This window comes from Anolis sagrei, chromosome 6 (assembly GCF_037176765.1).
Source record: "Anolis sagrei isolate rAnoSag1 chromosome 6, rAnoSag1.mat, whole genome shotgun sequence".
NCBI classification, from domain to species: Eukaryota; Metazoa; Chordata; class Lepidosauria; order Squamata; family Dactyloidae; genus Anolis; species Anolis sagrei.
Genome location: NC_090026.1, coordinates 16,360,552 through 16,383,510, shown reverse-complemented (window position 1 = coordinate 16,383,510; position 22,959 = coordinate 16,360,552). Strand labels below are relative to the sequence as shown.

At 43.5% G+C, this 22,959-nt stretch overlaps 1 protein-coding gene and 1 long non-coding RNA gene across 2 annotated transcripts in view; one reads left to right on the top strand and one right to left on the bottom strand.

Annotated features, from left to right (window-relative positions):
• MMP25 (matrix metallopeptidase 25) overlaps window positions 1-12,698 on the top strand; it is a 29,751-nt gene extending 17,053 nt beyond the window's left edge. Inside the window, exons 6-10 of the mRNA XM_060780235.2 lie at window positions 915-1,017; window positions 2,625-2,707; window positions 4,847-4,999; window positions 6,840-7,100; window positions 9,276-12,698. Coding sequence (XP_060636218.2) covers window positions 915-1,017; window positions 2,625-2,707; window positions 4,847-4,999; window positions 6,840-7,100; window positions 9,276-9,514 — 839 coding nt within the window. The 3' untranslated portion in view covers window positions 9,515-12,698. The remainder of the gene's footprint in view (window positions 1-914; window positions 1,018-2,624; window positions 2,708-4,846; window positions 5,000-6,839; window positions 7,101-9,275) is intronic.
• Window positions 12,699-20,483: 7,785 nt separating this feature from the next.
• On the bottom strand, window positions 20,484-21,991 carry LOC137097241 (uncharacterized). Its single transcript, XR_010910079.1, has 3 exons — window positions 21,918-21,991; window positions 21,502-21,624; window positions 20,484-20,576 (listed from the first exon to the last, which is right to left on the bottom strand). It is a non-coding gene; the product is annotated as an uncharacterized lncRNA (long non-coding RNA).
• Window positions 21,992-22,959: the final 968 nt, after the last annotated feature.

Sequence of the window (22,959 nt, the reverse complement as noted above, 5' to 3'; positions counted from 1 at the left end):
CTGACCATTGTGTAGCAAGCTGTCGACCTTTGCAGCTCGTAAGACAGTTGCATCTGTCAAGTAGGAAATTTAGGTATCGCTTATACGGGGAGGCTAATTTAACTAATTTACAATGCCATAAAAATCTTCAGCAAGCATGCAAAGAATGAGGAAGTACTCCATCAGTGTCACAAATGGACGGTGAAGCGACAGCTCCCCTGGTGGCCAAAATACCCTCATGAAGCTGGAATGTTAAATGGCCTATATGTGTCTGTCTATATATGTTGTGTGTCAATGATATTGAATGTTTGCCATGTATATGTACATTATAATCTGCCCTGAGTCCCCTGTGGGGTAAGAAGGGCAGAATATAAATACTATAAATAAATAAATAAATAACTATCAGGATGGTTACTTAGCAAAGTTTCTTCAGGGAGAGTTTGCCATTGCCATCCTATGAAGATGAGAGTGAAACTTACCATGGACATCTAGTTCTCAACCTGTGGGTCCCCAGATGTTTTGGCCTTCGACCCCCAGAAATCCTAACAACTGGTAAACTGGCTGGGATTTCTGGGAGTTATAGGCCAAAACACCTGGGGACCCACAGGCTGAGAAGCCCTGATCTAGTGGGTTTCTATAGCCAGGTAGAGATTTGAACCCTGGTCTACCAAATTTATAGACTTGCACTCAAGCCATCATGTGAAGCCTATATATATGAGTAGAGAGCCTCTTTCTTATTGTTTATTTGCTTAATTCTGGTAAATATACACTTGAGCAAGTAAAACCCATTTCCATTTTGCCTGTGTGCAGAAAGAAACTCAGTTTTCCTTATAGCATTCCTCCATACACATAGATAGTTGGAGAAAATGGTGGGTTGGTCAGGTGATGGATTAGTTGGGTTTCTTCTCCCTTGATTTCATTTTTTTTGGTTGTAGGGAAGCGCCAGCCGGGCTCCCATCCAGACCAAGAGAGCCCAGGTTTACCAGCCCCCACAGCCCGCCCCATTCCTGAACTACCCCCAAACAGACCCACTTATGGGTAAGTAACTTTTCTTATTGAATGCTAATCTAGCTAGCTATCTCTTTCCACTATCATTGCAATCTGTTAACTAGTCATCGCTGTGATAGGTCCATTACTGTAGTGTTCAGCCAAGTTCTGATCTCCCCTTGAGCTCTCTCTTCAAAGGTCTCTTCAACTTTGTATTGCTTGACTGCTTTTGCACTTGGGACACTCATGTTGATATTTAGCCTTGGCTGGAGTTCACCTACCTCCTTTGGGCTTCATTCCCAAACAAACCATATGCAAGTGCCTCTTAATAGTTCTTGAACTCATTCTCCTAAATTATTGTGAGCTTCCTCAGAGAGTGGGGTGAAATTCTGGCAAGATCCAGACTGTGAAAACAAAATGGGTTTGTGTCAGGGTGCTTCAGGAGAAAATAGAAAACCTTCATTATTTTGGGTTGCTGGGAGTTTTCCGGGCTTTATGGCCATGTTCCAGAAGCATTCTCTCCTGACGTTTCACCCACATCTATGGCAGGGATCCTCAGAGGTTGTGAGGTCTGTTGGAAACTAGGCATGTAGGGTTTATATATATCTGTGGAATGTCCAGGGTTGGAGAAAGAACTCTTGTCTGCTTGAGGCAAGTGTGAATGTTGCATTTGCCACCTTGATTAGCATTTAATGGCCTCGCAGCTTCAAATCTTGGCTGATTGCTGCTTTTTTTTGGAGCTGTTAGGTGGTCCTTATTGATTCTTGTCAGGAATTCCCCTGCTTTTTGGTGTTGCTCTTTACAGCAATTAATACTGTTTTAATGAAAAATTTACTTATTGTTTTAATTGTTATTATATTTCTGTGTTATATGTAGTGGCATCGAATTGCTGCCGAATGTAAGCTGAGTCCCCCTTCGGGGGTTGAGAAGAAACAGGATAGAAATACCGGAAATAAATAAATATAAATAAATAAATTTTCTGTCCTGATATTAGAGTTTAGATTTTGGGAAGCAATCAGCCAGGCTTTGAACCTGCAAGGCCATTAAATGCTAATCAAGGTGGCCAATTGCAACATTTACACTTGCCTCAAGCAGATAAGAGTCCTTTCTCCCACCCTGGACATTCCACAGATATATAAACTTTACTTGCCAAGTTTCCAACAGACCCCTCAACCACTGAAGATGCCTGCCACAGATGTGGGCAAAATGTCAGGAGAAAATGCTTCTGGAACATGGCCATACAGCCCGGAAAACTCACAGCAACCCAGTGATTCTGGCCATGAAAGCCTTTGACAACACTTCATTATTTTGTTTGAAATCGTAAAAATAGCAATCCAACTGGGAATAGGACTGGAACCCTGAGGGAAATAACCCCAAAAGTCCTAGTCAGAGGCAAACGCCAACTGCTGCATCTTCTCCAACCTGTGAGTTCTTACTCTTCAAGAACTTCTTGTCTTCTTGACCATATTGTAGTGGTGGTTGGCCACGTATGTCCTGATTTCCATCTGTGAAAAGTGAGACGATATGGCATAGAAAGGAAAAGGAAGTGATGCAAAAACCATGTAAAAAGGCTGAATTTAACTAACTGATTTAAAACAACATGAGCCACATCTTGGGCTCTAGGTTTCTAGTGGACAGAAACAATTTTCTCTCTTCAGGCCACGGCTGCCCTCACCAGATCGTTGTAATACCAATTTTGATGCCATCGCTAACATCCGGGGAGAAGTTTTCTTCTTCAAAAGTAAGAAAAGTGATTTGTGTTTTGAGTTTTAGTTTGGGGAAAATCAGCTGGAGATATTGCTGTTGCTGTTTAGTATAGTGGTTCCCAACCTGTGGTCCGTGGACCACTAGTGGTCCGCAACAATGAAAATATGGTCCGCGGCCTCACCACTACTACACTGTTGCCTTGAAACCATGCAACAACAAGAGCAACTGGTCTTGCAAAGCCCTGTTATAGTGCCAAGGCAATGGGGATGTGGGGAGGGGAGAGGAGAGGCTGACTACTCACAAAAGATTACTACTACCACGTCAGCTCTAGATTATTAAGTCTGATTTTATGTAGGCGAGTGGATGGTGACTATTGGATGGCATGTATTCTGTATCAGAAACTAGAACTGATGTGGTCTATCCAATGCAATTTTCTGAATCAACACCCCAAAGAACCAAACCAAATCTAAAGTTGACCCAAAACTGATTCATAACCTTTTGGTACTAATGTTGGAGAGTGGTCACCGGCTAAAGTGGTCCCTGGTCATAAAAGGTTGGGAACCACTGTTTTGGTGTATTGAGTAATGTTTACTAATTATTCTAAAGCATTATTATGGGGTCATTTGTTGTCACTGCAGAGCATTTTTGTAATTTTTACAAGTGTATATTATAATGTATACAATTATTTGTGAGTCAGGAGTGACTTGAGAAACTGCAAGTCGTTTCTGGTGTGAGAGAATTGGCTGTCTGCAAGGATGTTGCCCAGGGGACCCTCGGATGTTTGTTTTACCATCCTTGTGGGAGGCTTCTCTCATGTCCCTGCATGGGGAGCTGGAGCTGACAGATGGAGCTCAACCCGCTCTCCCCGGATTCAAACTGCTGACCTATTGGTCAGCGGTCCTGCCAGTCCTGCCAGCATTGTACCACATATGATATATAAAAACACTTTTCAGGGAGGATATTTTTTGGAATGTAGGGAAGTGAAAGAGTAGATAGTGAGTCCACGGATAAAGAAATAGTGCTGTAGATTTTTTTTCTCGTGTCAGGAGCAACTTGAGAAACTGCAAGTCACTTCTGGTGTGAGAGAATTGGCCGTCTGCAAAGACGTTGCCCAGGGGACGCCTGGATGTTTTGATGTTTTATCATCCATGTGGGAGGCTTCTCTCATGTCCCTGCATGGGGAGCTGAAGCTGGAGCTGATAGAGGGAGCTCATCCATGCTCTCCCCAGATTCAAACCTGCGACCTGTCGGTCTTCAGTCCTGCCAGCACAAGGGTTTAAACCACTGCACCACCGGGGACTGTAGATGAAGTAGTGTATTGATATTGATCACTAATTTTCAATGCTACATGTAATTTGGGCCTGAGGAACCCAGTCAAGACATTTGCAGCAGGTTTGACCTACATAAGCAAACGGCAGCACAATGTTTTTGCCAGTGTGGTTGCCAAACGAATTGAGAGCAGTACGTGTGAAAAAGCTCTTGGAGTCCTTGTGGACAACAAGTTAAACATGAGCCAACAATGTCATGTAGCGGCAAAAAAGCCAATAGGATGTTGGCCTGCATAAATAGGAGTATAGTGTCTAGATCCAGGGAAGTCATGCTACTACTCTATTCTGCCTTGGTCAGACCACATCTTGAATACTGTGCCCAATTCTCGGCACCACAGTAGAAGGGAGATGTTGACAAGCTGCAATGTATCCAGAGGAGTGTGACTAAAATGAACAAGTCTGGAAAACAAGCCCTATGAGGAGCTGGGCATGTTTACACTTCAGAAGAGAAGGCTGAGAGGAGATGATGGCCATGTATAAATATGTGAGGTGAAGTCATAGGGAGGAGGGAGCAAGCTTGTTTTCTTCTTCCTTGGAGACTAGGACACAGAACAATGGCTTCAAACTACAGGAAAGGAGATTCCATCTGAATATGAGGAAGAACTTCCTGACTGTGAGAGCTGTTCAGCAGTGGAACTCTCTGCCCCAGAGTGTGGTGGAGGCTCCTTCTTTGGAGGCTTTTAAGTAGAGGCTGGGTGGCCATCTGTCGGGGGTGCTTTGAATGCAATTTTCCTGCTTCTTGGCAATCTATGATGTATTGAAACTGTAGGCTCAGGAGTGGTGAGGACTGCTTCTGGTGTGTTGTTTTTGAGCTAATGAAGAGGAGCACATTAACTCCTTTGCAGATAAACATTTCTGGCGGATGCAACCAAGCAACCAACTGGTTTCCCTGGAACCAGCGCAAATCCTCCGCTTCTGGATCGGATTGCCCAAGGACTTCCAGGGCATCGATACCGTGTACGAACGTGCCAACGACAGCCAAATTGTGTTCTTCATTGGTGAGTTTGGCTAGCTGGCTGGCAGTGGGAAATAAAGCTGTCCGTCTCTGTGGAAAATGAGTGCAATGGATTATTTTAAAGGTGCCAGATGGACTTTTAGTGTCCAAGAGAAGAACCCAAGGGCTGTGTGTGGAGTTGGGCTTCCTGCCTTCTTCCAAAACATAAGAATTCCACAAATTGTTAATCTTAAAACTCACCTCCAATGGCAAAAAAGTGATGTCTGCAATGTAATAGTGAGTCGCCTCCGGGCTGATATGGGCAGGATAGAAATAATGTAAATAAATAAATAATAGTGCCCCATCGACGCCATGTGTATAACTGCATGACATCAGACAAGATGCTACATGAAAAGAGATGTTTCAGTCTCTTAGATGGCGTGTACATGTGTGCAAATGCATAGCACACATGTGCACACTATCTAAGAGACTGAAACATCTCTTTTCAAGTAGTGTATTGTTTGATTGACATGGAGCAAAATATTATCGTTTCATTATATTGTTTTGAAAATCTGATTTTCTAATACATGATTATTACATCAGGTGCTTCTTAGCAATGAGCAACTTAAAAAGTTCTTTTTTTCTTCCACCCTGGACCTTCCACAGATATATAAACTTCCCTTGTCCTAATTTTCAATATACCTCACAACCTCTGAGGATGCCTGCCATAGATGTGGGTGAAATGTCAGGAGAGAATGCTTCTGGAACATGGCCATACAGCCCAGAAAACTCACGGCAACCCAACTTAAAATCAGTTGTGGGCTGAATCCAGATTTTAACTATTCTTGGAGTAAATTCATTGACATCGGGGTGACTTCAAATGGTTACCATGACTGACCAACAAGTATGGTCTAGCTATATCTAAATCTGGATTCAACCCAAGATTGGGTTCACACACACACACAATGTTTTGTTACTTAGCCACAAATCACAATTCAAGGCTATGAGCTAGTTTATGAACTCTGATGCATTTTAGTGCTGGCTTATTATTACATCTTGATAGAGAACTATGATTTGCTCATGATGTATTTCTTCAATTACCCATAGTTGACAAATGGGATGGACAAGAAACAAAAATCAAATTCTGGATGGTTGGTTTATCTGTGGGTTAATTCAAAAACAATGGTTACATGTGACGTGTCTGTTGAATCCTGCCTGCTAGGTTCATATTCCATAGAACAATGAGTTCATTAGCTATTGAAGTGACAGGGTTCAATATAGTTTCCCAGCAAGGTCCTTAATATACACCTGAAACAGTTTCTCTTTAGTCAGAAGAAGAGAATTTGTGCCACAAATATCTGAGTTGTAATGAACAGTAGATGTTGGTACTAAAGGGAATGATTGGAGAAGAGGTTGTTGGAGCATGTAAAATCAGTTGGTGAGTGTGTTAACTGAAAAATGCAAAGCACAAAGATGATTATTTGGGCTATGTCCGAGAAGCTAGCTGAGCCTGGGAGTTTTGGCAACAGTTAAATGTTTAGGTTTTCTGTGCAAGAGCTTACCAAGACAATTTTGTATTTTTGCTTCGGGGCTGCTGGAAGATCTTTCACATGGACATCTAAGAACCATTTGAATCTCTCCCAAAGGACATTGTGTGAGTTCACATAACTGTAAATATGTTGCTCTGCATAACAAAGAGTAAACACCTTATTCCTTACTGATCATCAGCAGGTATATCTTTTCTCTAGCAAGACAGTGTGTGGATTAGTAAATACGTGAACTATGCATGATTTTCATTCCGCCACCGAGGTTACAGGTTGTTTGCACTTTACTGAAGTTGCTTTGATAATCCCATTAGGATGCCTCGTAGTTATGCACTTCTCACTCCTTTTTCTCCTTTGTAGGGTCCCACTACTGGGTTTTCACAGATACCAGGGTCAACCCTGGATACCCCCGCTCCACCTCGGATCTTGGCCTCCCTCCTGGCACTATCATTGGTGCTGCGTTTGTGTGGCCCCACAACGGGAAGACCTACCTCCTAGAAAAGGATCAATACTGGCGCTACGATGACCAATTGGGCCACGTGGAACCAGGGTACCCCAAACCTGTCACCCTCTGGAAAGGGGTGCCTACAGATCTGGATGACGTCACGCGGTGGAACGATGGTAGGGAGGGACTGAAGCATATTTGTTGGCAGAGAGTTTTGCACAAGCCTGATAAGACCTTGGAATGCAATTTCACGAAAACTTCAGAACTTGATGAAATTTTTAATTTGAGATTGAATGCAATGAAAGCAACTCTTCCTATCTAAGGGGCAAAAATTAGATCCAAAATATAGCATTGCTCAACTATGCAAATTCAGATTAGGCCTCTTTAAAGAAAAGTGTCCATGAAGTTCATTTTGAGGAATCCACCATGAATTCTGTAAACAATTTTATAAATGGCAAAGGCCCCTACAAGAGAGGCAGCATTGAAAAATGTTGGACTAGGACTGTGGGAGACAAGGGTTCAAATTCCCAATCAGTTTTCAAAATCGACAGGGTTTTTTATTGTGTTTGTGGTGTGAGAGAATTGGCCGTCTGCAGAGATGCTGTCCAGGGGATGCCTGGACGTGTTACTATCCCGTGGGAGGATTCTCTCACGTCCCTGCATGGAAAGCTGGAGCTGACAGATGGGAGCTCACCCTGTCTCGCAGATTTGAACCGCTGACTTTCAGGTCAGCAGTTCAGCTAATACAAGGGTTTAACCCAGTGGTTCTCAACCTGGGGTCCCCAGATGTTTTTAGCCTTCAATTCCCAGAAATCCTAACAGCTGGTAAACTGGCTGGGATTTCTGGAAGTTGTAGGCCAAAAACATCTGGGGACCCCAGGTTGAGAACCACTGGTTTAACCCATTGTGCCACTGTGGCTCCAATTGATTGGGTGACCTTGATCAAGACACAGCCAGCGAGTATTAAGGAAAGGCAAAGGCAAACAAATTGTGCTGCGAAATAACTTGGCGTCACAGTAAACCAGTCAACTTGAAAGCACATAACATCTGAGGGTCCTGCAGGTGTTAACTGCCGTCATTTGCAGTTCTGTCCATATCAAGGCAGATTGAATTGGGCCTCTCCAAGGTGATATGGCTCTTCCAACTAATCCCAGATTGTATTCATTGCTTTTCCACCTTGCCATGTAACTGCCTCTGATTTGCTTTCAACATAGAATCCAGACCAACCCCCTGCCCTACAGGAACACCCAATCAAAGAACTCCTGACAGATGGCAATCCAGCCTCTGATTAAAAAATGTCCATAGGAGGAGACTCCATACACTCCAAGGCAGCATATTCTACACTTAAACGGCTCTTAGAGTCAGGAAGTTCTTCCTAATGTTGGGTTGTTGTAGGTTTTTTCGGGCTATATGGCCATGTTCTAGAGTAGGGGTCCTCAAACTAAGGCCCGGGGGCCGGATATGGCCCTCCAAAGTAATTTACCCGTCCCTCACTCAGGATCAACCTAAGTCTGAAACGACTTGAAAGCACACAACAACAACAACAACAGTCCTATCTCATCAGCCAAAAGCAGGCCCACACTTCCCATTGAAATACTAATAAGTTTATAATTGTTAAAATTGTTCTTCATTTTAATTATTGTATTGTTTTTAAGTGTTTTTTTGTACTACAAATAACCTCTGAGGATGCTTGCCATAGATGCAGGTGAAATGTCAGGAGAGAATGCCTCGGGAACATGGCCATACAGCCCGAAAAAACTTACAACAACCCAGTGATTCCGGCCATGAAAGCATTCGACAATACATATAAGATGTGTGCATAGGAATTCATTCATGCTTTTTTCAAATTATAATCAGGCCCTCCCAACAGTTTGAGGGGCTGTAACCTGGCTCTCTGTTTAAAAAGTTTGAGGATCCCTGTTCTAGAGGCATTTCCTGACATTTCGCTTGCATCTATGGCAAGCATCCTCAGAGGTAGTGAGGTCTGTTGGAACTAGGAAAAAGGGTTTATATATCTGTGGAATGACCAGGGTGGGACAAAGGACTCTTGTCTGCTGGAGCTAGGTGTGAATGTTTCAGCTGACCACCTTGATTAGCATTTGATGGCCTGGCAGTGCCTGGGGCAATCTTTTGTTGAGGTCTGTTGAAACTAGGAAAAAGGGTTTATAGGATGGTTGAGGATGCTTGCCATAGATGCAGGCGAAACGTCAGGCGAGAATGCCTCTAGAACATGGCCATATAGCCCGAAAAAACCTACAACAACCCAGTGATTCCAGCCATGAAAGCCTTAGACGATACATCTTCCTAATATTCTTCTTGCTTGTAATATCCGGTGTTCTTTTCTCTTGCAGGCAATACCTATTTCTTCAAAGATGCCCATTACTGGCTCTTCAGGGGTGGCAGCGTGGAGTCAGATACCACTCTCCCGCGCTCCACTGCCCATGAGTTGTTGCACTGCAATGTTCCCAACGCTTCCTCCCCTCCAGCTCCGAGGCACGGAGAAGGCGGAATGTGTCTCTGTGGGGGGGCTTCCCACAAAATAGCACCCCTCTTATCTTGCATCATCATTTTTCTGTGGGCCGTATGCTGACCCTTGACCAGTGACAAAACAGCGCACTTTACATTGCCAAAGGAAGAGACTGATAGGCAGAGAAAGACAGCCGTCTCAGGAACAGCCTCTGAGTAACTGCTTTCCCATTGATATGGTTCCTCTTACAACTCTATGGTGCTCTGAATCTCGCCTTCCAATCACTTTTTGCGCCTTCTCTCATCTAGTTTTGTGATTAGTTTTCTAACAAACCATGGAACTAAAAAGGTACTGGTTATTTAGTTTGCCTAAAGCAATGTTTCTCAACCTTCCGAATGCCATGACCCCTTAATACAGTTTGACATGTTGTGGTGACCCTCAACCATAACATTATTTTCGTTGCTACTTCATAACTCTCATTCTGCTACTGTTATGAATCATAATGTAAATATCTGATAGACAGGACGTATTTTTCTTCACTGGACCAAAATTGGCACAAATACCCGATATGCCCAAATTTGAATACTGGTGAGTTTGGGGATGGAGGGATTTGATTTTGTCATTTGGAAGTTGAAGTTGCTGGGATTTATAGTTCACCTACAATCAAAGAGCATTCTGAACTCCACCAACGATGGAATTGGGGCAAACCTGGCACACAGAACTCCCACGACTGACAGAAACTACAGGAAGGGTTTGGTGGGTATTGACCTTTAGTTTTGGAGTTGTAGTACACCTCTATCCAGAGAGCACTGTGGACTCAAATAATAATGAATCTGGACCAAACTTGGCATGAATACCCAATATGCCCAAATGTGAACACTGGTGGTGTTTGGGGAAAATAGACCTTGACATTTGGGAGTTGTAGTTGCTGGGATTTATACTTTACCTACAATCAAACAGCTCCTTGAACCCCACCAACGATAGAATTGGGCCAAACTTCCCACACAGAACTCCCATGACCAACATAAAACACTGTGTTTTCCGATAGTCTTTGGTGACCCCTCTGACACCTCTTCGCAATCCCCCCCAGGGGTCCCGACCCCCAGTTTGAGAAATGCTGGCCTAAAGTGTGTGGCAAGAGTGTGATTTCTCTCAGGGAGGAAGGAAACGTACTCTGAACATGCTCAAAAACCTCTCTTTGTATTTATTCACACACAAGGAGGCTGTTTTTATCCATTCACATACACACCAAGCTCTGCTCTGCTCTCCCTATCCCAAATTGTCTGTTTAACATTAGTGGTCCCAGCTGATAATTCATCTTCCCCCCTTCTTTAGCTCATTTGGGGGTCTGACAAGGGCTTAAGCCCACACTTGAGTATTAATGAAGAGGAAGATGATACCGCTAGGTCTATTATCACATCCTGATGCATACCCCACGGGAACTTTAGGCACAAAGGCTGAGATAGAAATGGGACACTCGGTATTATATGTTTGTGGACCAAAAAGGCTGCTGTGAGTTTTCTGGGCTGTACGGCCATGTTCCAGAAGCATTCTCTCCTGACGTTTCACCCACATCTATGGCAGGCATCCTCAGAGGTTGTGAGGTCTGTTGGAAACTAGGCAAATGAGGTTTATATATCTGTGGAATGATGTCCAGATGGGAGAACGAACTCTTGTCTGCTTGAGGGAAGTGTGAATGTTGCAACTGGCCACCTTGATTAGCATTTAATGGGCTCGTAATTTCAAAGCTTGGCTAGTTGTTGCCTGGGAGAATCCTTTGTTGGGAGGTGTTAGCTGGCCCTGATTGATTTTTGCCTGGAATTCCCCTGCTTTTTGAGTGTTGCTGTCTATTTACTGTCCTGATTTTAGAATTGTTTAAATACTGGTAGCCAGATTTTGTTCATTTTCATGGTTTCCTCCTTTCTGTTGAAATTGTCCACATGCTTGTGGATTTCAATGGCTTCTCTGTGTAGTTTGACATGGTGGTTGTTAGAGTGGTCCAGCATTTCTGTGTTCTCAAATATTATGATATGTCCAGGTTGATTCATCAGGTGCTCTGCTATGGCTGACTTCTTGGGTTGAATCAGTCTACAGTGCCTTTCATGTTCCTTGATTCGTGTCTGGGCAATGCTGCAGCGTTTGGTGGTTCCTATGTAAACTTGTCCACAGCTGCATGGTATACGGTAGACTCCTGCAGAGGTGAGAGGATCCCTTTTGTCCTTTGCTGAACATAGCATTTGTTGAATGTTCTTAGCAGATCTGTAGATAGTTTGTAGGTTGTGTTTCTTCATCAGCTTCCTTATGTGGTCAGTGATTCCCTTGATGTATGGCAAGCACACTTTTCCTGTGGGTGGATCTTTGTGTTTACTCTCGTGGCTTGTTCTTAGTCTTGCAGCTCTTCTGATGTCTGTGTTGAATTATCCAACAACTGGGACACACAGTGTACAAAAAAGTACACACATGGATAGATACCTACATAAAAACTCCAATCATCACTCAAATAAAAAAAGAAGCACAATTAAAGCTTTGGCAGACCATGGAAAAAGAATCTGCGAGCCCACCTCCTCCAAGGTGAACTGAACCACCTAAAATGGGCTCTACAGGCCAATGGAGACTCCAACACAGACTTCAGAAGAGAATGCTTCTGAAACATGGCCATAAGGTAAAGGTAAAGGTTTTTCTCTGACATTAAGTCCAGTTGTGTCCAACTCAACTCCGGGGGTTGGTGCTCATCTCCATTTCTAAGCCGAAGAGTCGGCGTTGTCCATAAACACCTCTAAGGTCATGTGGCCAGCATGACTTCATGGAGCACTGTTATCTTCCCACTGGAGCAGTATCTATTGATCTACTCACATTTGCATGTTTTTGAACTGCTAGGTTGGCAGAAGCTGGGGCTAACAGCAGGAGCTCACATTGCTCCCTGGATTCGAACCTGCAACCTTTTGGTCAACAAGTTCAGCAGCTCCTTCATGGCCATACTGCCCAGAAAACTCACAGCAACACAATGATTCTGGCCATAAAAGCCTTCGACAACACAAGAAGGCTGTGCTTGTGGGTGGAATTTGCTCATCTTTCTGCAACTGAAATCATAACTGTCTAAAAGAAAGCGGGGCATTAGATGCATTAAGGAACTGTAGCTGCACAATTTGTATTAGAAAATATTCAGCTGTCTCTCGGAACTGCCCCCCAGAAGAAATGAGGGTGATGGATTAACATTGGTCATTTGAAAGGGAGAAGCCGGGGAATGGACAGGATGCAAATAGGATGTGCATTGCCTTCTGTTTTTATAATAAAATCCCAATGGAAACAGCTCTACCCATCTTGTGCTTTTGTCTCATTCTTCTAGTACTGAGATCACAGTGTCAGGAGGTGAGATCATGCCCAAAACTATGCCCTTCAACTATGGCTTCTTACCTCCAACCCTATTGAAATATTGTATAGGGCAGTGTTTCTCAACCTTCCTAATGCCACGAACCCTTAACACAGTTCCTCATGTTGTGGTGATCCTCAACCATAAAATTATTGTCATTGCTACTTCATAACTGTAACTTTGCTACTGTTATGAATCGTCATGTAAATATCTGATACGCAGAATATATATTCATTCACTGAAACAAATACCCAATATGCCCAAATTTGAATGCTGACGAGGTTGGGGGGGGAGGGGAGGTTGATTTTCTCATTTGGGAGTTGTAGTTGCTGGGATTTATAGTTCACCTACAATCAAAGAGCATTCTGAACCCTACCAACAATAGAATTGGGTCAAACTTCCCACCCAAAAAACCCCCCATGGCTTGAAGGGACTCCTTGGTGCAAGCCTCCCTCTGGCCTCACATGCTCTCCCTAGCACATGCATGCACCATGCTGTCATGCACCGAGCACACTGCTCTCCCCTCCCCTGCTTGAAGTCTCAGAAACAGCCCTCCCCTTGGCCGAAAGGCTGGCTGAGAGGCTGACCAATCACAGCAGGTGGGAGGAATCGCTGTCTGTTTCCAAAAATGAAGAGAAGGACAGCCAGAGAGATCTTCAGCCTTCTCTGTCAAAGGGGTTCCTAAGACCATCAGAAATATATATTTTCTGATGGTCTTTGGCGACCCCCCTGAAACCCCCTCGTGACCCCTCCATGGGTCCCTACCCCCAGGTTGAGAAACGCTGGTGTAGGGGCATTTAAAATCCCTCCTGCCATGACCCCCCACAACTAGACTCCATAGGAGACTCGCAGCATATAGGACAATATCTTGCTTGAATAAGTCTTATGGGGTCATCCAAGTCCAGGCTATTCTTAATGTATATCAAGAGGGGAATTGAACTATACTTTCCAAGTGGACTCCCAAACACTTTTAAGGAAAAATAAGGCTTCTTCCCCTGGGAAAAATCCTGAATGCAGTGGAAAACTTGTACTGAAAAGGCATTGATTTTTTAATTATTTTTATCCTGGTCTACCTTTTCAGAGCTAAACACAGCATGTGTGGTACACTCACCCTTATTTCACAACAACCTGCCTAAATCGGTTATGCGGAAGCCAAAGAAATTGCCAAACTGTGGACCGTATCCCAAAGATATTAAATGCCTTTGATATTGTTTTTTCCATGTCAGGAGCCGCTTGAGAAACTGCAAGTTGCTTCTGGTGTGAGAGAATTGGCCTTCTGCAAGGACATTGCCCAGGGGATGCCTGGATGTTTTGGATGTTTTACTATATTTGTGGGAGGCTTCTCTCATATCCTCGCATGGGGAGCTGGAGCTGACAGAGGGAGCTCATCTGCACTCTATCCAGATTCCAACCTTGGGAGTCTGCAAGGATGCTGCCCAGGGGATGCCCAGGTGTTTTGGATGTTTTACTATCTTTGTGAGAGGCTTCTCTCATGTCCTCACATGGGGAGCTGGAGCTGACAGAGGGAGCTCATCCACACTCCACCCAGATTCCAACCTTGGCCGTCTGCAAGGACATTGCCCAGGGGATGCCTGGGAAAAGGAAAGGGCCCGAGGCTGTTAGGAATTGTGGGAGTTGAAATCCAAAACACCTTGAGGGCCCAAGTTTGCCCATGCCTGATGTAAACACATCCCAGGTCTACTTCCTCAGGTGCTTCTTCCTTCAGTATTTCTGCCCTTTGCATGCATAACCCTTGGCTTTTGCAGCTACATATGAACACAGCTATCCTTTTCCAAACTGGGATCCAGCTCTCCCCAATTAAATTGTTGCACTGCACCATTTGTTAAGCTCGTATCTCAATATATTGAATCATTTGGTAAACAGGAAGGAAAAGTGGGTTTCCCTGAAATTCTATGAAATCCACATCCTGAAATCCAGTCATTTGGAGGAGGTTTTGCAAATTACAGGAAGATGTCAACGGAAGACTGAATCACATCCCTTTAATTTCAAAGGTACATGTTGCTAAAGTCAGGCGATGGCTCAACTTCCTCTGTTGGGCTCCACTAGAACATCTAAGCACAGAGACATCAGTCCATTATCTCTTGCTCTTGTCCAAATCCCATCCTCATCATTCAGAGCAGCTGCTGCCCCAGGAGAAATCAATATCTGCCAATCGCCACCCACGCATCCCGTTTATCAATTAGCTAAAAGGCAAATAGGAAGCCTGATACCCAGCCTCCATTAGGGATGGGCAGCTTTGCATATAAAATTATTTTGGCTTTTTCTTGAATAAAGAAATCTTCCTATTGCTTAAAGCAAAAGAGTTGGCTCCAGATTTGGGCAGATGGGACTTTGGGCAATTTAACATAGGAGCATGCAAGGAATCAGTGTGTGTGTGTGTGTCAACTGTAAAATAAAATGCATGAAGCTGATTGGTTGGGCAATGCCCAGGGTGGTGGCTGAGCCTGGGACTTTTGCATACTGTTACATTTTTGTTCAGGCTCGAGCTATGCAAGTACAGAGAAAGACAATCTGAAGAGGGATGCAGAGACAGACAGAGTTTGGCGTGTACTCTCGCTTCATGAGCTGCTGAAGGAGTTTATCCACATGGACAGAAGAAAGACAGTTTTTAAATCCCTCATAAAAGGACATAATGTGAGTTAGTGCAACTGATCACATCCTACATATATTGTTCTGAACTAAAGGCCTCATCACACTAGAGAAAAAAATCCACTTAAAATCCAGTTTCTGCTTCCTGCAGAATTCTGGGGTTTGTAGTTTAAGGAAAAGCCTTTAACAGCCTCATTAAACTACAAACCCCAGAATTTTGCAGGAGGCAGAAACAGGATTTTAAGTGGATTTTTTCTCTACTGTGATGAAACTACTTGTTCTTTACTGTTTATCTGCATGGTATATTTTCTTTCTCTGGCAAGGCAGTGTGTGGGTTGATCAAATGTGAACTACACATGATTGCTTTTACATTACGTCAGAGACTGTGCCACGACAACCTATATGGTGAAGCAACTAGAAGTAAATGCACAAGCAGGGTTTTCTTTTAATGTCTCTCTACTATTTTGTCATCTCATGAGCAGGGCATTTTTCACACGTACAAACACTCCCCGTATTTCCATTCAAAAGTGGTACAGACTGGCGTGACTATACTATCTCTTTTTCCTGCCTGAATAAATGAAATCTCATTGGGTTGTTGTACTAGTGGGCTATGGCTTTCCGATTCAAAAACATACATGGTTATTAAAATAAATAGTTTTGTTCTAGTTCCTAGCCTCTTCTTCTTAACCTGCTCCCTTTCCCTAGTCCTTCCTCAACTAGTCCTGCCTCTTAATTTCCGTTCCAGAAAAATCAGAAATGCCGACTTTCAGGCCAATGCCAAATTAGGAGCTACTTGAAGGTGGAGGAGCCTCTTCACTTGGGGCAACTGAGGTCATTGCGGTTTCATCCACCTTGGGAATGCGCTTCCGTTTAAAGAATCCAACCTGTGGGGGAAAATTAAGGAGAAATATGCAGTAAGAACCGTAAAGGAATCAATGGGTCATTTGTCAGGCACTGTTGGAAATAGCAACCTTCTCAAGCCTCCACTAGTTCTTTGATATGTATATAATTACTTATTGCATTATATGTGTGTGTTGGTATGCAATTTTATCTAATCTCTTTGTTGTGGGAGGGGCTACTGACCATGTGATCAGGTTCAGGACCTGAGACTCCATTTTAGACCAGTGTTTGCTTTGAGAAGCCATGTAGAGAAGTATGTGTTTGCTTTAGACTTCATTAGAAGCAGTGAGTTCAGTTTGGACTTCAATGCAGGAAGAGTATGCTATACAGAAGCATACTGATTCTAAGGAAGATGCCCTGTGTTACTTACACAGAGAAACTACTTAAATCCAATTGTAACTGGATTCATAAGCAAAGTACCTGTATTATGTATACATAAAGTTTTGTGAGTAAACCAACTCTGTTACCTTTAAATAAGACTGTTTGTTTTGGCTCTTGAGAGCATGATTTAAAGGCAAATATATTTTAAAGGAGAGTAGATGTTTTTGGGCAACTTCAAAGGAACACTACTGAAACTGCTAAATATATGTTTTTGTGCATTGGCATGTCTTTGTCCCTGACAGTTCAAAGACATATCTAGGTACATCAGTTTAACAGCGGAGAGACCTAGCTGCCTTGCATAAATGCCGGCTTTTTTTTTTTAGGGTCAGGAGCGACTTGAGAAACTGCAAATTGCTTCTGGTGTGAGAGAATTGGCTATCTGCAAGGATGTTGCCCAGGGGATGGGCATTTATTTATTGATTTATTGATTGATTTATTTACTTTATTTGTATACCGCTGTTCTCAGCCCTTAGGCTACTCACAGCGGTTCACAACAAGAACAGCAGAAATTCCATACCATAACACAGTATAAAAAACAGTTAACATCATAACATATTATAGAAAAGTATACAATTAACAACAATATACAATTAACACCAATAGCCATTCGCATATGTTTTGATATTTTACCTTCCTTGTGGGAGGCTTTTCTCATCGCTGAGCCTGGAACCCCAGGTATCGGCGGTGGCCGGGAGAACTTTTGCACAATTAAAACTTGTGCGCCAGCTGCGCCCGTTCCTTGGGAAGTCTGACCTGGCCACAGTGGTCCATGCTCTGGTTACATCCCGAATAGACTACTGCAACACTCTCTATGTGGGGCTGCCTTTGAAGACCTCTCGGAAGCTTCAACTAGTCCAATGGTCGTCAGCTAGGCTGCTTACCGGAGCGGCGTACAAGAAGTGTACTACTCCTTTGCTGCGCCAGCTCCACTGGCTGCCAATCAGCTTCCGAACACAATTCAAAGTCCTGGTTTTAACTCTTAAAGCCCTAAATGGTTCTGGCCCTGATAACATATCCAAACGTATCGCTAGTTATGAATCATGAACCTTAAGATCATCAGAGGGGGCCCTGCTCTCGATCCCACCACTCACGCAAATGCGGTTGGTGGGGACAAGAAACAGGGTCATCTCGGCAGTGGCCCCCCGTCTGTGGAACTCCCTCCTTAAGGACATCAGGTTGGCCACCTCCCTCCTGTCCTTTAGAAGACAATTGTAGACTTGGCTTTGGAACCAGGCGTTTGACTAGTGGACAGAGGCAATGGGAAAGAAAATTGAGGACACCAGCGACATTGGATTTACGCGACTTGGTCTTGGTTTTAATTGGCATGTTTTAATTTATTGCTTAATGAACTTGTGAAGGAATTTGTATAATGTCTTTAATGATTTTTACTGTAATCTTTGTTGTTATATGCTGACAGCATCACATGATGCTTATGTGAGGCCACCCTGAGTCCCCCTTTGGGGGGAGAAGGGCGGGGTAAAAATGCATGAAATAAATAAATATATATATATATTGTTCCCACACAGGGAGCCAGAATGGACAGAGGGAATGTGTGCAGAGGAGGGTGACTAAAATGATCAAGGGTCTGAAAAACAAGCCCTATAAGGAGCGGCTTAAGGAGCTGGGCATGTTTAGCCTGAAGAAGAGAAGGCTGAGAGGAGATATGATAGCCATGTATAAATATATGAGAGGAAGTCACAGGGAGGAGGGAGCAAGCTTGTTTTTTGCTTCCCTGGAGACTAGGACGCAGAACAATGGCTTCAAACTACAAGAAAGGAGGTTCCATCTGAACATTAGGAAGAACTTCCTGACTGTGAGAGCCGTTCATCAGTGGAACTCTCTGTCCTGGAGTATAGTGGAGGCTCCTTCTTTGGAAGCTTTTAAACAGAGGCTGGATGGCCATCTGTCAGGGGTGCTTTGAATGCAATATTCCTGCTTCTTGGCAGGGGGTTGGATTGGATGGCCCATGAGGTCTCTTCCAACTCTATGATTCTACGATTCTATCCACACTCTCCCCATATTCAAACCTCCAACTTGTCGGTCTTCAGTCTTGCCAGCACAAGGGTTTAATCCACTGCGCCAACGGGACTCCATGAATGCTGGTGAACCTCACTTTTCAAAAGATTGTGACTTCTAACAAGGTCATGCCTTTCCTTTGACCAGTGATTTTCCAAAAAGGTTATGAATCCCATTTCTGATCCACATTTTCCAAAAGGTTATGGCATCATTTTGTTAAAAGCCACAAGAGCAACTGGTGATGGGAATTCTCAATGTAAAAACAAAACAAAATAAAAGATGCCAAAAGTGTTTGACTATACCTAATCAACAGTTGAGCATACCTTATACAAGACAGCCACCAGAATGGCTAAGAGCAGGATCCCACCAACAGTGCTGCCGATGATGATGGGAACAGGGTTGAAAGGCGAAATCAGCTCCACTTCAGTAATGATCTGCAAATGAGAGGAAGAGTGCTCAAGGTACTTGCCCACCACCACTGCCCCCTCCAATTCCCTAGAGGTGCATCTCCATCCACATTTTAGAAAGCTGATCATGGTCAGGGAAGGGAAACATCCTCAGGTGCATTATAATATAGGGGTAGTAAGGCTGATGATCAGGCTATATGGGAACTATAATTCAGTAGTATCCATCCCTCTATTACAGGCATGGGCAAACTTTGGCCCTCCAGGTGTTTTGGACTTCAACTCCCACAATTCCTAACAGCCTATCGGCTGTTAGGAATTGTGAGAGTTAAAGTCCAAAACACCTGGAGGGCCAAAGTTTGCACATGCTTGCTCCATTAAGCATTAATGAACAGTTTAGAGCCCTCCTACCTTCGTGACCGCATCTCTGTATACGAACCCACACAATCTCTTCGTTAATCTGGAGAGGCCCTGCTCTCGATCCCACCTGCATCGCAGGCGCGATTGGTGGGGACGAGAGAGAGGGCCTTTTTGGTAGTGACCCCTCGACTCTGGAACTCACTCCCTAAGGACATCAGGCAGGCCCCAACCCTGGCAGTCTTCAGGAGGAGCTTAAAGACGTGGTTGTTCCAGTGTGCCTTCCCGGAATAATGATCCCACAGCACTTTGTCCCTCTAAAGCACTTTACATTTTTAGGTCTGCTTGTATGTCTTTCCACAAATGCTACTATCACCTTCTCGTCCATGTTCAGCACTATTCCCAATTTTAATTTTACATTTGGCCTTCCCACAGTTTTAATTGTATGTTGTCTTATTGATAATGTTATACGTTTATTGTCTATGTTTTTATTTTAATTGCTTGTATTGTTGTGATTATTGCTTGTATTGTTGTGTTTGGGCTCGGCTTCATGTAAGCTGCACCAAGTCCCTTGGGGAGATGGTAGCGGGGTACAAATAAAGTATTATTACTATTATTATTATTATTATTATTATTTCACACATTCTGTGCTCAACCAATAAACACTGAGAACTGGGAAGCCCTGGCCCTTGAGTGCTCCAGCTGGAGGTCAGCTGTGACCAGCAGTGCTGCAGAATTTGAAGAGGCATGAATGGAGGGCGAAAGAGAGAAACGTGCCAAGAGGAAGGCGCATCAAGCCAACCTTGACCGAGACCGCCTTCCACCTGGAAACCAATGCCCTCACTTTGGGAGAACATGCAGGTCAAGAAAAGGGCTTCACAGTCGCCTATGAACCCACCAGAACACTGATCCTGGAAGACTATCCTACTCAGCCAATGAGGGATCGCCTAAGTAAGTAAATAAAGTAAGCAACCAATTGCCATCTCTGTATAATGAGATGAGGACAGTTTCCATAGTGTGAATTCAATAACTCTGTTTTTCAAGTTACCTGACTAAAATGGAATTTCTCAGGAGGAACCTGGAAAAACCTGGTCTCGTCAACAAACACGTATGCTTCGCTGTGAAGATGAAAACTCTGGGAATCCAGCTGTAGAGTTGCCAAAACAGATTAAACAAAGATTGTTTTGTCCTTCATTTCTCTCCTTTCCTCCCACATCCTTTGACACACCTTAAAAACTTCTCATGTGGTCAGCCCCTCAATACAATTATTATTAGATCTGCCTGGCCACAGGTTCAAAGTATTTTTCTTTTTGTGCACAAAATCGTTCCCTCCAGTAGGCTAGAATAGTCCTTCTTGTGGGGGTTGGTAAATATAAATAAACAGAAGCAGTACCATAAATTCTGAACTATTATATACCCTGAAGTATAATAAAGTGTCACTGGGGCTTGTGTAACAAATAACAGTATCTTTGTTGTTGTTCATTCGTTCAGTCATCTCCGACTCTTCGTGACCTCATGGACCAGCCCACGCCAGAGCTCCCTGTCGGCCGTCACCACCCCCAGCTCCTTCAAGGTCAGTCCAGTCACTTCAAGGATGCCATCCATCCATCTTGCCCTTGGTCGGCCCCTCTTCCTTTTGCCTTCCACTTTCCCCAGCATAATTGTCTTCTCTAGGCTTTGCTGTCTCCTCATGATGTGGCCAAAGTACTTCAACTTTGTGGTAACAATATATACAGCAGTGAATTCACACAGAGAACAGAGGGAATGAACAGCCCTTTTTAAATACTCCTTAAATAATGCTTCATGCCTTAAAATGATCAGGCTTCAGAGAGCTGGCAGCCATTTCCTTCCTATTTCCAGTCAGCACTCTCTTCACTCTCCAAAGTGAAAGTGGCAGTTAAAAACTGCTTGTCTCAGCAGCAAGCCAGAAACAGCAGCCAATCAGAACTCTGGCCCCTGGCATGCTCAGTCAATCAATTGCTGCAACATGTCTTTCCAGTTAACCCACCATTTCATGGCATCTCTTTTCAAATCCTCACACTTCTTACCTGGAAGAAAGAAGTGCTACTTACCTTACTAGTATCCTCCTTTCTGTAAAATTCCCCAGAAAACCTGAATTTGACCTTCTCTTCTGGAGAAAGATTGGCAATCAAGCAATGAAATCTGGTGCAGGTAGCTGCCTCTGGACATCCTCTCTGGCAAAAGGAAGGGAGGGAGGTGACCAGTTAACATCTGTCCTCACCAGCTCACAGCTGCATCTCAACCTGTGCTAGAAGAAATCCTTCTATAAACAGTCACCAACCAGCATCTAAAGCAGTGGTTCTCAACCTGTGGGTCCCCAGGTGTTTTGGCCTCCAGCTCCCAGAAATCCCAGCCAGTTTACCAGCTGTTAGAATTTCTGGGAGTTGAAGGCCTAAACATCTGGGGAAATACAGGTTGAGAATGACTGATCTAGAGGTAGCTGTATTTTCTATCCAGATCGTCTTACCTTAATTGGTTCTTTGAGATTGTTAGTCTTTAATTTCATCCTGGGGGTGATCAATGGCATACAAGAGGTGTTCACCTGAAAGAAAACAGAATATTCTGCACAATTGGGAAAAATGTCCCAGCAGTGAGTGCGCCTCTTCGGCTTCACAGTCAGCTAGCCATGCACTCTTCAGGATGGTCCAATTGTATCAGTTACTCACATTTCCCTTGTCCAATAGTCCATTTGCACTCTCCATCTAAGATCACTTGCCACTACTGAGCATGAGCATTTTTTAGGGGGGGGGGGGTGAACTATCTCATGAAGATTAACTGAAATACCTACATCCCACATCCCAGTCTGTTAATATATCCTTTTGGTTTTGTGCATACATCCAGGCACCACAATTTAAAGATACAGTCAAGCAGGGCCACAGCCAGAAAAAAAATGGGTGGGGTTTGAAACTTTTGAAACTTTTTTTACTGAATCGTGAAAAGTAGTTCCATAACACAAAATAATTAAAATAGTATGGTTAATTCCATATTTTATACAAACTTAAATAAACCAATTTTATATTTTAATTACAAAGTTTCAAGTCTTAAAATAACTGAAAATGTCTGTTAATCGGTAATTTATTGTTACAAAAGAATACCACAACATCTGTTGGAAACACTTGAAAACTGTGTCAATACACTTTTGACAGAAATCAGGCTCCATTGATAAACTTCGGTGGACACTCTAGAGTGCAAGTCCTTGTGCTTCTTATGTATATTTTCAAAGGTTTAAGAGTTGAAAACGACCTATATATAGAACAAGAATGTTTAAGAGTTGAAAACGACCTACTATCTGGAAAAGGGGAGCAAAGAGGGAAGGGCTTAATTCCGATTAGAAACCTGCCCCAGCTTCTGTCAACCTAGCAGTTCAAAAACATGCAAAAGTGAGTAGATCAATAGGTACCTGTGAGAAGGTAACAGTGCTCCATGCAGTCATGCTGGCCACATGACCTTGGAGGCATCTATGGACAATGCTGGCTCTTTGGCTTAGAAATGGAAATGAGCACCATCCC